Source organism: Peromyscus californicus, unplaced genomic scaffold (assembly GCF_007827085.1).
Source record: "Peromyscus californicus insignis strain IS unplaced genomic scaffold, ASM782708v3 Scaffold_14__1_contigs__length_90479793_seg_2, whole genome shotgun sequence".
Classification (NCBI taxonomy): domain Eukaryota; kingdom Metazoa; phylum Chordata; class Mammalia; order Rodentia; family Cricetidae; genus Peromyscus; species Peromyscus californicus.
In genome coordinates, this window is record NW_026294436.1 from 76995845 (window position 1) to 77010478 (window position 14634).

Here is a 14634-nt window from a genome sequence, read left to right on the forward strand (position 1 = left end):
GTGGGGTGATCCATCCTGTACTCACTATGCTGGGGTCTGTACCCTGAGCTGGGGTGATCCATCCTGTACTCACTATGCTGGGGTCTGCACAAGAGGTGGGGTGATCCATCTCTACTCTTGTTAGGTTAGGGTCTGAACCAGAAGGTGGGGTGAGGGTTGGCACCGCAGACTCTTTCTTGGAAGGGAATGAAGTGAGAACATGATGGGGCAGCACCTCGACGTGACCTCATCTATGTGGTTCTCACCAATGCCAGATGGCCCTTCTCCACAGCCAGTTCTCACCAGCCTAGTTCAGCATAGTCCCAGATGATGATCGGCAGAACCACTAACCACCACCCCTTGTGCCTTCAGCCCTAGAGGGCGTGGCTTCTGCTGTCAACCACCTCGTTTCCCAGCAGCCTCTCTGGGTCTTCTATTTGGCTTCTTGGTTTTCTGTCACCTGTATACCCGATACCTACATAACTGAACTCACTGTCAGAAACAGCTCTAAAGTCGCTGAGATGCTAGTGTGTAGTAGGAGAGCCTGTGTGGACGCCACAACCAGGACTCTACACCTTGTCTCTGGTGTTGACCTTGTTAGGCTCGATGTATGTGGAGGATGGCCAGCTGGGAATTATGGGAAGACGCTGCTACAGTGCACACAGCAGTGCAGGACAGCCCTGCTGAGCCAAGGCAGAGCCCTCCCTCACTTGGGAATCATTTCTGAGGTTACAGATGCGACGGGACAGGCCAGTGTTGGGGAGGAAGAAGGAAGCGCCAGGAGGGCGTGGCTTCAGTTCCTCAGAGAAGTGTGATTTCTCTGACTGCCAAGTCTACTTCCTCATTTCCAGCAGCTTAGCAGACAGCAACAAGATGTGGGTGCAGGGTTGAAGGGCATCTCTGGAGCCACTGACCCACACATGTCCCGAGGTACTGCTGCCCCTAGTTGGGAGGGAAGCCTTTGGGGAACACAGTCTCCCCCCAAGTCAGCTAGTGCCAACCAGGGATATTTTTAAGTCTCCAGGAAAAGCCACAGCAAAGCTTTCCCTCAAAGGCCTGCTTGGCTCCAAAGCTCTGGACCTCCTCCACAGCTGCCACTCTGTGTGGTCCCCACTTTCTACAAACGTCCCAGGGGACTGCCATTCCTCATTACTCTCCTGAGGAGCCAGCAGCGCCTGGTTGAGAGCACTCAATCAACATTTGGTAAATAAGAACACAGGGGCCCAACATAAGGACACGTGCAGAGGGGCACTAGATTCAGGGCCATGAAGACAGTCCAGGCCAGGTCCAGTTGAAGGGCCTGGTTTGAATCCCAGCACCCATGTGGTGGCTCACAACCATCCATAACTTCACTTCCAGGAGATCTAATGCCCTCTTCTGACCTCTGCAGGCACAGACATACATTTGAGCAAAACACTCACACACATTAAATAAATAAATCTTTAAAGAATGAAAAAAAAAAACCAATTAAAAAAAAAACAGAACAGGATATATGGTCCAGCTGTGGTGGGGTGGGTGGGGATACAGAAGTAAAGGAAGTTGGCAATTACAGAATATGATAAGCTCTTTCAAGAAAATAAGGAGGAGCTCTGAGAGCCAGTGCTAGAGGGGCAGGGGTGCACCCTGTCAGAGAAACAGAAGGGAGGCCATGCTGCCCGAGTGCCATCCGTGGAGGAGGGTGGCGGGAGAGGACAGAAGCCAGAGCTGCTGAGCCGGGTGGACCAGGGAGGCGTTCTGGCTTGTTCTGCCAGCAGAGTGCAGAGACCCTGCATGGGCTGCTCTGGTTCTAAAAAGACCTTTCCAGATGCTGAACAGAGGGTGGCTGAGGGTCAGCAGTGTCAAACGTCAGGAGGCTGACTCCACCCAGCGGGGAGGGAGACAGGGCAGACCCATGTGATGTGGGGCTTGAGGGTCCCCAGAGAAACCAAGGCTAGCTTTGGGGATTTAAGCCCCCACACCTGGGCAGAGGTGCTGGCATCCAAGGAAATAGGGAAAGGTAGAGTGAAAGGGGAGATGTCAGGAGCTGTCTGGGGCCCTAGGAAGATGGCCTAGCTCCTCTCCCCGAAGACACTGCTCAAGTCTCAGCACAATGTGCCATGCCTCCCACCTCCTCATGCCTCACTTCCTCACCATCTGTCTGCCCCGAAGCATGTTGTCTTGCTGTGTCTTCTCCCCTTGCACCCAGAGAGAATGTGATGGCGGGTGTAGCTCCATCACAGTCAAATTCCCAAGCCTGGAATTCTGTGGAGGCTGGGGCCACAGCTGTAGTTCTGGGAGGCATAGCTCCCTGCTGGCTAGTGCACACTTGGAAGTGGTACATGTGCAACTCTAGGGTTTCTCTAGGTCCTGGCGTATGTGTGAGCTTTTCATCGGGTACCTGCTGCTTCCCCAGACGAGCCCAGGGGCTGCTCTCCACATCTGGCCTCTTTCAGTAAGTTGTTCTCCTACCCAGAGCTGTGTGTGTGTGTGTGTGTGTGTGTGTGTGTGTGTGTGTGTGTGTGTGTGTGTGTTTGTGTGTGTGTGGCAGGGGGGAGGTGTGCAGGTGTGCAGGTGTGCCCGGCCCTCAGGCTGTTCTCACCCTACCCCCCACCACAGCCACACAGCCCACCCTTTTCCACTCCCCAGCCCCAGGTACACCTGTACCCACATGTGTGCATGCCTGTGCAGTCCAGAAGTCACCCTCAGGTGTCATTCCTCAGGAGCTGTCCCTTGCTTTCTGAGACAGGGTCTCTCATTGGTCTGGAGTTCACGAACTAGGCCAGCAAGCAAGTCACCAGCTGAGCCGTCTTCCCACTCAGTTGTTGCCAGTTTTCATTTCTGTTTTATCTTCTCGGAACATTTTCCTGCCTCCTTACTCAGTGTGCTGTTCAGAATGCAGTGATATCGGGCCATCCCACCACGCAGTCGGTCAGGTAGCTACCATGTGCAAACCACCCCATCTCTACAGATAGACTGGGGAACAAAAAGCACTGCTGAGTCGACCCAAATTCCCATTCCTTGGGCCCTGTCCGAGGGCTACACTCAGCCCAGGAGCATCTCCCAGCCAAGTTTTCTAGACTCCGTCTCATCTCTGGAGCTTCAGGGTATCATCTGACAGAATCATACCTTCCCAGCAGATCTGTGTCCCTTACCAATACCCCAGCACCTTTCTGAGGTCTTCCCTACCCTCCTGAGTGCATCTGTATTCTGCTCTTGAGTCATCTGGGGGTGAGGGGTGAGTCTGTTATAGCCCTCCTGCCCTTTGAATCGGTGGTCTGTGGCATATCCCTCTTTAATCCTCCTGGCCTTGGGGACACTAAATTCTTAGGTTCTCCTCCAAGGCTGACCACATCTTTAGAGGTTCCTCCTCCTGCTCAGCACCCCACTTCCTGCAGGGCTCCCCAGACAGGGCTGGTTCTCTTAGCCACAACTCCCAGTTCTCATTAGAAAGGCTCCCTCCTCTGAAGCCAGACTACTTCTGAAGGCAGGTAGGTACCCTGCTCCATCAAGCGGGTGCCTAACAGCACAGATTTAGTTTTTTTCCCTCTCTCCCTTTCTGGCATCCCAGTTGCTCACACAGACAGATACACGGGGCACACACACATGGAATGTGACATTCCAGTGACCATGTGGACACAGAACTATACACACTCAACAACAAACATGCTAGATTTAGCTTAGAAATCTGAAGCATTTTTAAGTGAGGATTGGGCCCCTGGTCCACCTTCCATGGTCTGGAGGTGTTCTGAAGGAAGCGGAGACTGAAATCACCCTAGTCAGGCTCCAGAACACGCACGGCAGTGAGTACAGTGGCTGTGGCTTCTGTTACCTGAGATCAATGTCTCAAACTATTAAGGGGAAAGTTCCAGAAATAAGTAATTCATGAGTTTTAAGCTGCACACATCATTTCTTGGTGGTGTGATAAAATCTTATGCCTTCCTACCCTATCTTGCTTGTGATATGGACCTTATCTTTTTTGGGGGGGTGGGTTTCCAAGACAGGGTTTCCCTGGATGTCCCAGAACTTGCTCTGTAGACCAGGCTGGCCTCGAACTCATAGAGATCTGCCTGCCTCTGCCTCCCGAGTACTGGGACTAAAGGTGTGTGCCACCACCACCAGGTGGACCTTCTCTTTCTCCAGAGTATCTAGGCTGTATACACTACCCACCCATTGGTCATCTGGAAGTTGTCTTGTTATCAGATCAACTTCTATGATTTCTCAGAGCTTCATTATTCATTATCACACATGAATAAGTAATGATGCTGGCAGTTTATTATAGCATATTGTTTTATTTTGTTTATTATTAGTTGCTCATCTCTTACTGTGATTAATTTATAAATTAAACTCAGTTATATAAGTGGAAAAACCTAGTAAACATAGGTTCAGTATTGTCCAAGGTATGAGGTAGCCCCTGGGTATTTTGGAAGGCATCCTTTGATACTTAGAAGCCTTGGTTTGACAACTGGTGGCTTTTAGCCGCCCAAGGTCATGTTCCAGCTCCACCTCTTCACTGATGCCTCAGTCCAAGCTCAGTAACACATCTCCATCTCAAAGCTGGGAACTGGCCACAGACATGAGCTGAAACATGGGTCCATATTTTATGAGAGGCAGATAGGGAGACCCCTTCTAACTGGCAGGGAGGTCAACAGTGACTGCTGTGGGATGTTCTGTGTGGCAAATGTGTTGCTGATTAATCAATAAATAAAACACTGATTGGCCATTGGCTAGGCAGGAAGTGTAGGCGGGACAAGGAGGAGAATAAAGCTGGGAAGTGGAAGGCTGAGTCAGAGAGACACTGCCAGCCACCATGATGACAAACAGCATGTGAAGATGCCGGTAAGCCACGAGCCATGTGGCAAGGTATAGATTTATAGAAATGGATTAATTTAAGCTGTAAGAACAGTTAGCAAGAAGCCTGCCACGGCCATACAGTTTGTAAGCAATATAAGTCTCTGTGTTTACTTGGTCGGGTCGAGCGGCTGTGGGACTGGCAGGTGAGAGAGATTTGTCCTGACTGTGGGTCAGGCAGGAAAACTCAAGCTACAGTGACTGAGGCCCATGGAGAAAACAGATGGACCAAAGGTGGTACTCACAGCCCAGTCTCACGGAGCGGGCCAGAGGCTTGTGAGGTCTACTACCCAGGCACACCCCAGATGCCTAGCCCATATGGTGGGCATTCCAGGGTCGGCTCCAACATCGGATACCTTAGATACTCAGTGTTGACCACTATCAGGATGGATCAGAACCACAGGAGAGGGGAGTAGCAGGGAACCCGGTGAGGCAATGTAAGAAAAGCAGGCAGAATGAATTTGGGGTAACTTTTTCCTCCCTCACTGGAACCAGTCATCTCTGGAAAGACTCATGAGATGAGCTAGCCACCAACTTCACAAATAAATATCAGGCAAAAGTATCAATAAAGTGGCCAAGGGTGACGGCACATATCAGCACCTTGGAGACTGAGGCCAACTGGGCTATATATTAAATAACGCAATAAAGAAAAAAAGAGACAGAAACTGGATCCAGAGGGACTGTCCTGACTGAAGCAGTGTCCGTGAAGGTAATTCTATGGGACCTATAGCTTGATTTTTTTTTAATTATTTATTTTTATTTTATGTGAACGGTGTTTTGCCTGCATGTATGTCTGCATGCAATGCCCATAGAGGCCAGGAGAGGGCGTCCAGTCCCCTGGAATTGGAATTACAGCCAGTGATTAGCCTTCATGTGGGTGGTAGGATGCACACTGGGGTCCTCTGGAAGAGCAGCCAGTGCTCCTTTAACTACCGCCCAGCTTTCCACCCCCTAGAGCCTGATTCTTCACCTGTTACAGCTTGTGCTTTCACATTAGTCTCCTACTTAGGGTTTCTACCGTGTAACAAAATAACCAGCCTCAAATCATACAGCTGTAAGCGGGCAAGGTTTATTTATTTTTTTAAGAGATTTGTTTTTATGTGTATGAGTGTTTTGTCTGCATGTGTGTAAATACACTGTGTCTGCAATGCCTGCAGAGTCCAGAAGAGGGTGCTGGGTACCCTGGAACTAGAATTATGGACAGCTATATCTCTCCATGTGGGTGCTGGGAAGTGAACCCAAGTCCTCTGCAAGAGCAGCAAGTGTGTCTACCACTGAGCCATCTCTCCAGTCCCCGAAGAAGAGATTTAAACACAGATTGCTCATCCTTGATCTAAAACGTGGGGATGATAGTGCTTTTGGATTTTGAACTTTATTTTTAAAATTTTGAAGTTTTGAAACATTTGTATATACATAACAAAATAACTTGGAAATGGGATCCAAGTTTACATTTAAAAACTCACTTAGGTTTCATAACACCTTATACATACAGCCTGGAGCTAAGGGAAAGAATGTGTGTGCACACTCGCATGTGATTGAACCTAAGACCTCACATATGCTAAGTAAGTGCTCTATCACGGAGTCCTGACCTCCCCACGCCACCCTTTGTTTTTTTTTTTACATTTGAGATGGTGTCTCACTAAGTTGCCCAGGTTAGCCTTGAACTTACTCTGGAGCCCAGGCACGCTTGAATTTGCCATCTTCCTGCCTCAGCCTCTACTTGTTCTGATCCTGTCTGCAGCTTGAGCCCTCCCTCGAACCCAGCCTCACTTCAGTTCTCAGTGCACCCCTTCCCATTGGCAAGTGCCACCCCTGACACCCGGGGCCCACTCCAACCTGCTCATCCTAGTCACACGCTGCTGCCACCTCCACCCCCCACCCTGTGGCTTGGCCTCCCAACTTGGGCCGTATCCTTGGCTCCTCGCTGTCTCGCAACACCAAATCCTGTTGCTCTTCTGTCCCTCGCCGGCCCCCACAGAACCACTTTCAGTGGACCCACCCTCACCCACGCCGCAGCCAGCCTTCCACTGGTGAAATTGGTCTCAAGGCTGGCCTCTGAAGCGGCTTTACTCCTTTACAGCCCTGTATCATAACGGCCCTTTTAAAGACTGGAAGTCAGTGGAGCCCAGTCCCAGTGGATACATCTACGAAACACTCCTGCAGCTAAGGCTCAGGGAACGCCACTGCGGAAGAGGAGACAGGAAGGCTGTAAGAGCCAGAGGTCAGGGAGTTTGCTGGGAGATTGTATTCCCTCGAAATGTCAGAAACCACGCCCACAAAGTTTCGCCAGCATGACTACCCAGATGTGAGTGGAACAAAGATAACAACTATGGACATGCCACAGTGGACGGGGGACGTCCATGATGACTCAACCTTCCACAGAGGAAACTATAGGAAACTATCGATTGCTGTGAGTGGGAGCTGGGCAGGTTACATTTAGGATTATACATGTCTATACATATACATATATGCATGTAAAACAATTAATGAAAAAAGAGGTCAAGAATTTGACAGAGAGCAAGGAGGGATAGGGATAGGAGGCTTTGGAGGGATAAAAGGGAAGTGAGAAATGAAGTATTATAATCTAAAAAAAAAGACAGAAGTTAGCCCTGTCGCTGTTCAGCTCCCAGGGTCCTCGACACTCAGGGTGGGAGCTGCTGTCCTTAGCAGTCAAGGCTGCCCTGCTGTGACCCTCACTCCGTGTTCTTATTTCCTCCCCCTCCCCCGCCCACTCCAGCCACAACTGCCTTCTGTGTGCTTTGACAGCAGAACAGCCTTCTGCTCACTGCTGTTCCGCCCTGCACTCCTGCTCCTTTGCTTCAAGCCTACCTCAGCAGCCCACACAGAAGCCCAGGACCCCGTCCTGCTGCACCCCGTCGTCCTGCTGCACCCCGTCGTCCTGCTGCACCCCGTCGTCCTGCTGCACCCCGTCGTCCTGCTGCACCCCGTCACCCTGCTGCACCCAGTCCTGCTGCACCCCGTCGTCCTGCTGCACCCCGTCGTCCTGCTGCACCCCGTCGTCCTGCTGCACCCCGTCCTGTTGCACCCCGTCATCCTGCTGCACCCCGTCATCTTGCTGCACCCAGTCCTGCTGCACCCCGTCACCCTGCTGCACCCCGTCATCTTGCTGCACCCAGTCCTGCTGCACCCCGTCACCCTGCTGCACCCCGTCACCCTGCTGCACCCAGTCCTGCTGCACACCGTCGTCCTGCTGCACCCCGTCGTCCTGCTGCACCCCGTCGTCCTGCTGCACCCCGTCGTCCTGCTGCACCCCGTCCTGCTGCACCCCGTCGTCCTGCTGCACCCCGTCCTGCTGCACCCCGTCGTCCTGCTGCACCCCGTTGTCCTGCTGCACCCCGTCGTCCTGCTGCACCCCATCATCCTGCTGCACCCCGTCACCCTGCTGCACCCAGTCCTGCTGCACCCCGTCGTCCTGCTGCACCCCGTCCTGCTGCACCCCGTCGTCCTGCTGCACCCCGTCCTGATGCACCCCGTCATCCTGCTGCACCCCGTCATCCTGCTGCACCCCATCATCCTGCTGCACCCCGTCCTGATGCACCCCGTCGTCCTGCTGCACCCCGTCACCCTGCTGCACCCCATCACCCTGCTGCACCCCATTTCTCCACAGCACAGGCTGCCTTCTGTCAGATGTTCATGCCTCTGCTCTCTGACTTCCCTACCCGAGCACCATGGGGGCGGGCGGGCGGGGTGTTTCTTCTGCTTACTGAGCTCCAGGCCTTGGAGCCTCAGGCACCATAGGTGCTCAGTAAGTACTGACTGAGATGAACAATTCACAGCCAGCAGGAGCCTCTGTGCCACTGAGCACACCGCTCAGGGACTAACACTTTTTATGCCAGCTATCTGTAGGCCTTGAAATCCTCTGGGTAGAGCAAGACTGGCCTGGGGTGGGCTGCCGGTGGAGACTGAAGTCTGAACAATGTTCCCCACTCACAGGGAAGAGCCCTAGAGGAGGCTCCAGCCTCAGAGCACTAGGTGCCTGGGTAAAGACGAAAGGGCTGGGAAGGATGTACACAGACAGGCAACAGTCCAGGTCACCTGATATCCACGGGGCATCTAGGTCCTGCAACCTGAGGCACCCACTACACCAAGTGCTAGGTTTAAAATCCCATGGACCAGGGTCCCTTTCACGAAATTTCACTGTGACAATAGCATGAGGCCAGCCTTTTGATTTCAGCCCTTCGTGTTTTCAAATATCTATTTCAAACTTTTCTCTACAAACCTTGACCACTCCCTCCAGCCTCCCCGGGAAACTTCACTTCCTACTGCACAGAAAACACAGAAGTCATCAGACCAGAACAGCCTCTACTTCCTGCCACCACACCTGTGCCTCCCTGCACGGGGGCCACGATCTGCCCTGGCTCTCTCATAGTGGCTGCAGAGGTAACCTCAGAATTCAGCCAAGCTCCCCAGCTGGCAAACGCCTGCCCTGGACTCCTGGGCAGCGTCTGTGGTTGCTCATGCATGCTCACCTGCTCTACATTCACGCTCCACATCAGCCAGCTCTATCCTTCAGCATTCAGTGCTGTCTCTCACAGGACTGAGCAGAACCAAAGCTCCGGACTCTCAGACGTCCCTGGAATCCCTGTGCCTTGTCCCCACTAGCCCGCATCTCCTCATTCCACAAACCTCAGCTTCCCAAGAAGGCCGTACACTCTTACCACCCCCAAACTTCTCTTTTCCGGCCCCCTGTGACTGACTTCACTAGTGCCACTGGTCATCTGGTTTTCCCTTATCTGTCCTTGAGGCAGCTTGTGACACAGTTAACCCCGGACTGTTCAGACTTAATACAGGTACTTTAAAATACTGAGGAGCTTCCTTGAAACCAACTGAGCTGGCATGGAAGATGGTGTACCATGATGTGAGGTCCACGCCTTTCCTCTCAACCCAGACATCCTCCCTGAGAGACCCACCTGCACGACTGCAGACCTCAGACACTCTGAAGTCAGTGCATCCAAAAAGGAGCAGATGACCCTGCCCTGGGTTGCTTTCTCCAGAGTTACTTCTAGGAAGATATTCATTCCCTTCTCTAGCAATGAAGCCAGCTCAACATACCTCGCCTATGGATTCTGCCCGTGTCCCTCCAACCCCGTCTGGTTTTGTAGTCATGCCATTTTGTTCTGCTTCTTTTACAAAATACTTACTGTCGTGTGTGTGTGTGTGTGTGTGTGTGTGTGTGTGTGTGTGTGTTATGCCTGCATGCATGTGCGTGCACCACATACACACAGTGCCTGCGGAGTCCAGAAGAGGGCACCAGATCCTTTGGAACCAGAGTTACAGACCATTGTGAGCTGCCATGTGGGTGCTGGGAACTGAACCCAGCTCCTCTACAAGAGCAGTCAGTGCTTGATGGGAAAATGTCTTTCTGTACGCTGTGAATATGTGTAAATGTGTTGCTCTGATTGGTTGATAAATAAAGCTGTTTGGCCTATGGCAAGGCAGCTTAGAGGCAGGCAGGAAATTCAAAGGGAGAGACAGGAAGAAGGCCGAGGGAGATGCCAGTGAGCCGCCCAAGGAGCAACATGTAATGGAACTCAAAAAAAAAAAAAAGCCACGGAACATGTGGTGACACATAGATTAATAGTTATGGGCTAATTTAAGTATAAGAGCTAGCTAGCAAAAGGCTTAAGCCATGGCATGCAGTTATACTTAACATAAGCTTCTGAGTGATGATTTTATAAGCAGCTGCGGGGTCCATGGGGCTGGGCAGGACTGGAGAAAACTTCAACTACAAGTGCTCTTAGCTGCCACCTCCCCAGCACGGCTCTGTTTCTTTTGTTTTTGATTTATGCTGACTTGGGAAATAGGACAAATGTTCCTAGGCTGTACCCAAGCTGTGTTCCCAGCGTCTTCCTCAGAAGGCAGAAGACCCTCTGCAGTATCTGCTTAGCCTGGTCCCATTCACCAACCCTCCTCCCCCAGTTCTAAGCCACCCAGGGGGAAGCCCTGGCTGGTGACTACAAGTCAGCCCCACCACTGCCTGCTCCTGGTGACCTGGAGTCTCTGGTTCACTTCTCTGGTCTGCTTTATTTCCCTCTGCTGGGTCCCTGTGTTGACCTTCTACCAAACGCTGTTCTTCCTTAAAGTGGCAGTCTGCTTTGGGTCTTTCCAAGGACCTAGAATCCTAGCCCCCAAGCCTCTGCCTCTGAAGCTGCCTAGAACTCATTCTAGCTAATCCCCACTGTGTCTTGTCCCAACCCACTCACCCTGCCCCTGAGGTCTCTGGCCTAGACTAAGAAGGGACAGCATAGGATGACATAATTTCTGGTCTACGCTGGCACATGGAAGTTCATCTGCTAGCCTGTGTCTGCTTTAGGTCAGGCATGCCTTCCCCAGATCCAGAGATCTCACAACTCTAGTGCTGTTAACATACAGCCTTCCTGAGCTCTCATACACTGGGCTTGGTATGGATATTGGCTCATCTTATCCGTCCAGAGCCCCAGAGGTGGGAGACATCACCACCTCTTCAAGCCAGTGGGACTAAGATGCTTATGAGACTTGGGCAACTTGCCTTGATCACATGACCATACCCAGAAGGTCAAAACTCCAGATTTGACTGCTTCTTGTGCTGAGACACCAAATACCCACAATCCCAGCATTTGGGAAGCTGAGGCAGGAAGGCTGATGCCAAGTTCCAGGCCAGTCTGGACTACACAGTGAGTTCAAGGGAAGCATGAGCTATGGAGTGACATTTTATCTCAAAAATAAAAGAAAGCAATCCAGATTCGGATCCCAGCCTGCCAGATTATGCAACCCACACTCTTCCACTCTGACATACCGAAAGCAATGCGTGTAAACCAGTAAGGCTTACAGAGACAATCTGCAGTATGGTGGAAAGAAAAACAGAATACAGACAAACCTGGGGACTGAAAAGAGTAAATGTATACTTCAGGCCACCCAGGAAAGCGGTTCCGAGCCTGGTCAGGGACCCGACTAGAACAGGGAGACAGCAGTGGACCTTGAAACAGTTGGAGAACTGGGAGGAAGAAGCAGCTTGAGATGAGTGTCTAGGGAGCTCTGGAAACACCACATTGAATCAAGGTGACCAATACTACAGAAATCAAGTGTCTTTCTTTAAGCCTCGAGGTTTAAGCCTCGGAGTGAGAAAGAACTCCAAGAGAGGAGTCTAGGGACAGAAAACTGATTTCCAGATATAGCCACATTGGCACCTCCAAAGCAGGAGGAGGATGGGAGGAATAAGGCCAAATTAGGGAACCCCAGTGGGGACACAGCCAGCTCCAAGGAGATGGCTGACAGACAGGCTGGCAGACAGCTGCAAGGCTCCTGCTGGCGACAGAGGATTAGCAGACCTCAGGAGCCTTCATGAGGCCTCTGAACAGCAAGCGCAGCAGGTGCAGGGAGCCCAGGGAGGCTGATTCCAAAAGTGCAGACACCTCTTTCCATAGGCTTCCAGTGAACTTAGGAGAAAAGAAACTGGAAACACAGAGCCTTCACATCAACAGCAGAGTGTAGAAGGCTTGGACCAGGAGCAGGGGAGGAGCGGGGGGGGGGGGGGGGGGGGGGGGGGGGGAGCAGCAGAGGGAGCCTGCCTCAGGAAGAAGACAGGCAGTTGGTTCTTCATGGAGGTGGAGGTTTCTGGCTGGGTTGGGAGGAGTGCCGCTTGGCCTTGAGGGAAGAAAAGGCTGTGGGGAGATTCCAGAGGTGTTTTGATTCGGTGAGGAGGGAAACTGACTTGGCACAGGCTGCCGAAATGAGCGTTGCCCTCTGGGCTGTCATGGATGCACACATCTGAGTGTGCTGCAGAGGGCACAGCAGGCACAGCGGGCACAGGTGCACATCACAGCCAGCTGCCTGCGACATTAACATGCAAATGTGCCTGGGCCTAGAGTCCCTGTCAGGACTAAGGAGCGTTTTCACTTTTATCTCGAGGTTTGCCATTCCACTTCTTCCTGAGACAGGGCTTGCCAGAGGCCATGCATAGGAATCCCTCAAGCACTGTTTTCTTAGCAAAGCAGCACAGAAGTGCTGGCCCAGGCCTGGTAGTGGTGGTGGCGGCAGGTGCCCCAGCCCTTGGGATTCCTTGTCTGTCCCATAGAATGACTCACCTCTCCCTGTCCCTAACGGTGCTGTAGACATCCCACCTGCCACCCCTCCCACAGCTCTGCAGGGACACCAGCTCCTGCCCAGAAGAATCAGAAAAGCTACAACTGGGGCCAGGAAAGCACTTAGAGACTGTATCTGTCCCTGCGTCCCAGTCATCTGCTTGTTAAGTCTTTAAAACTGCAGTTGTGGGGGCTAACATCTGGCTGGTTCTCCTATCCACCCGTCTAGAGAATTTGGGCTTCTTCTGGTCAACATATAATGGCAAGAACATAGGATCCTGCCCACTCCTATTGCTGTGAGATTTTCTTATCACTTCTGAGTTCCAGCTTGCAATAAGGTGGAGTTGGAGGAAAAGCACCTGCCTCTCCCTTCTCTCTGGGAGAGAGAAGCTAGTCTGACGTGAAAGACTATTAATAACCCAAAATCTTAGTCTGATTCCCAGGGTCTAATGAAGGTCTCACTAACACCTGTCCTCAGTAGCTGGGAGACACACCCCAAATAAGCTGGATGCAACTCAGCCAGCGTCTTTTAGGCTAACCAATGCCAGATTCCAGGCTAGACAAAATCAGACCCAGGTCCTGCCCCAGGCACTTGGCTGCCTGAGTGGATGGAGTAGGTTTGTTCACACAGCAGGAGCAGTCTCCAGCAGAATGTTGCCCACATTGCTGGGAGCAGATGCTCCAAGTACTTATGGGAATCTGGGTCCTCTTGCTGACCCCTCAGACTAAAGAGGAGGTGGGCAGATGTGGCTCTCTGAGAAAGATGAAGCAGAAACCTCCGAGTCCCACGCCTGGCCCAGCGGCAGAGCTCAGGGGTTGTTGACACACGGTGCTTCCCCCTCACCATCTGGGGGATGTGGAAAGCTGCCCTGACTCATAGGGTGTCGTGGGGGACCAAGGAGGACAAGTGACAGGAGTGATGAGCAAATAGGTTTGAAAGGGACAGTTTTTCTCCCAGGCAGCTCTCCTTTTCTTCAAGGTCCCCCTCAGTAAGGCGGAGGTTCTAACTACGTAAGGCGTGTTTCTCCCACTAGTCTAATGGGACTGACTCAGAGGCCTCGGCTCCCCCACCTTGTAAATCACCCCCAAGACACCCAGGACATGAAAGCTCCTACCCCCAGTGGCTCGGCCCCCATGTCATCCACCCACATCCAACGGGTTCTCTGCTGACGTTGGCCTTGCTTCTCCCACACTACAGGCCTCGGCCAGGGACCCTGAGAAAGTCACTCTCCTCTCTCACAGCCCCTTCCACAAGCTGGCCCTTCAAGAGACCCAGGGAAACTACAGTCCAGGACCTGGGGCTGACCCATTTCCTGAACTCACCACATGAACAGAACCTAGGCTTTTCCGACCATCACCTTCTTCCATTCACCTTTCCTGCCGTCCTTTTTGCCTTTTATGTTCAAATCAGTTGTCCAAGGTGGCAGGTTTTCACTCAGAACCTCAGTCGTGTTAACACTCCTGGCTTTGGGCTGCACGAAGCACGCCAGTCAGTTCTATTCTCAGAATGCTTTAACCAATTTCTTTGCATTTTAAGTCTTCCCGAACACTTTAAAAATGCATACATTCCTAGAAAAAGGAACCATCCTCTTTGGCCCCAATCCAGTTTTCACACCGCACCTATGCCCAATATTTACTACACTAAGCTGGTGGCTGGATGCTTTTCTCACAGGCTGTGGAGGGTTGGGGAGAAGGGAGCCTCTCCCCATTTCACCGACCTTAGCCCACACCCGAACTCCTACCAGCT

The 14634-nt window shown here is 52.1% G+C and overlaps 2 protein-coding genes across 2 annotated transcripts in view; one reads left to right on the forward strand and one right to left on the reverse strand.

Moving 5' to 3' along the window:
• Traf5 (TNF receptor associated factor 5) overlaps positions 1 to 14634 on the reverse strand; it is a 43884-nt gene that overhangs the window by 28667 nt on the left and 583 nt on the right. The gene's annotated exons all lie outside the window — the stretch shown is intronic.
• LOC128109347 (keratin-associated protein 4-3-like) lies at positions 7098 to 8291 on the forward strand. Its single transcript, XM_052736537.1, has 2 exons — positions 7098 to 7111; positions 7631 to 8291. The coding sequence occupies exons 1-2, from the start codon at positions 7098 to 7100 to the stop codon at positions 8289 to 8291; spliced, it is 675 nt and encodes a 224-aa protein (XP_052592497.1).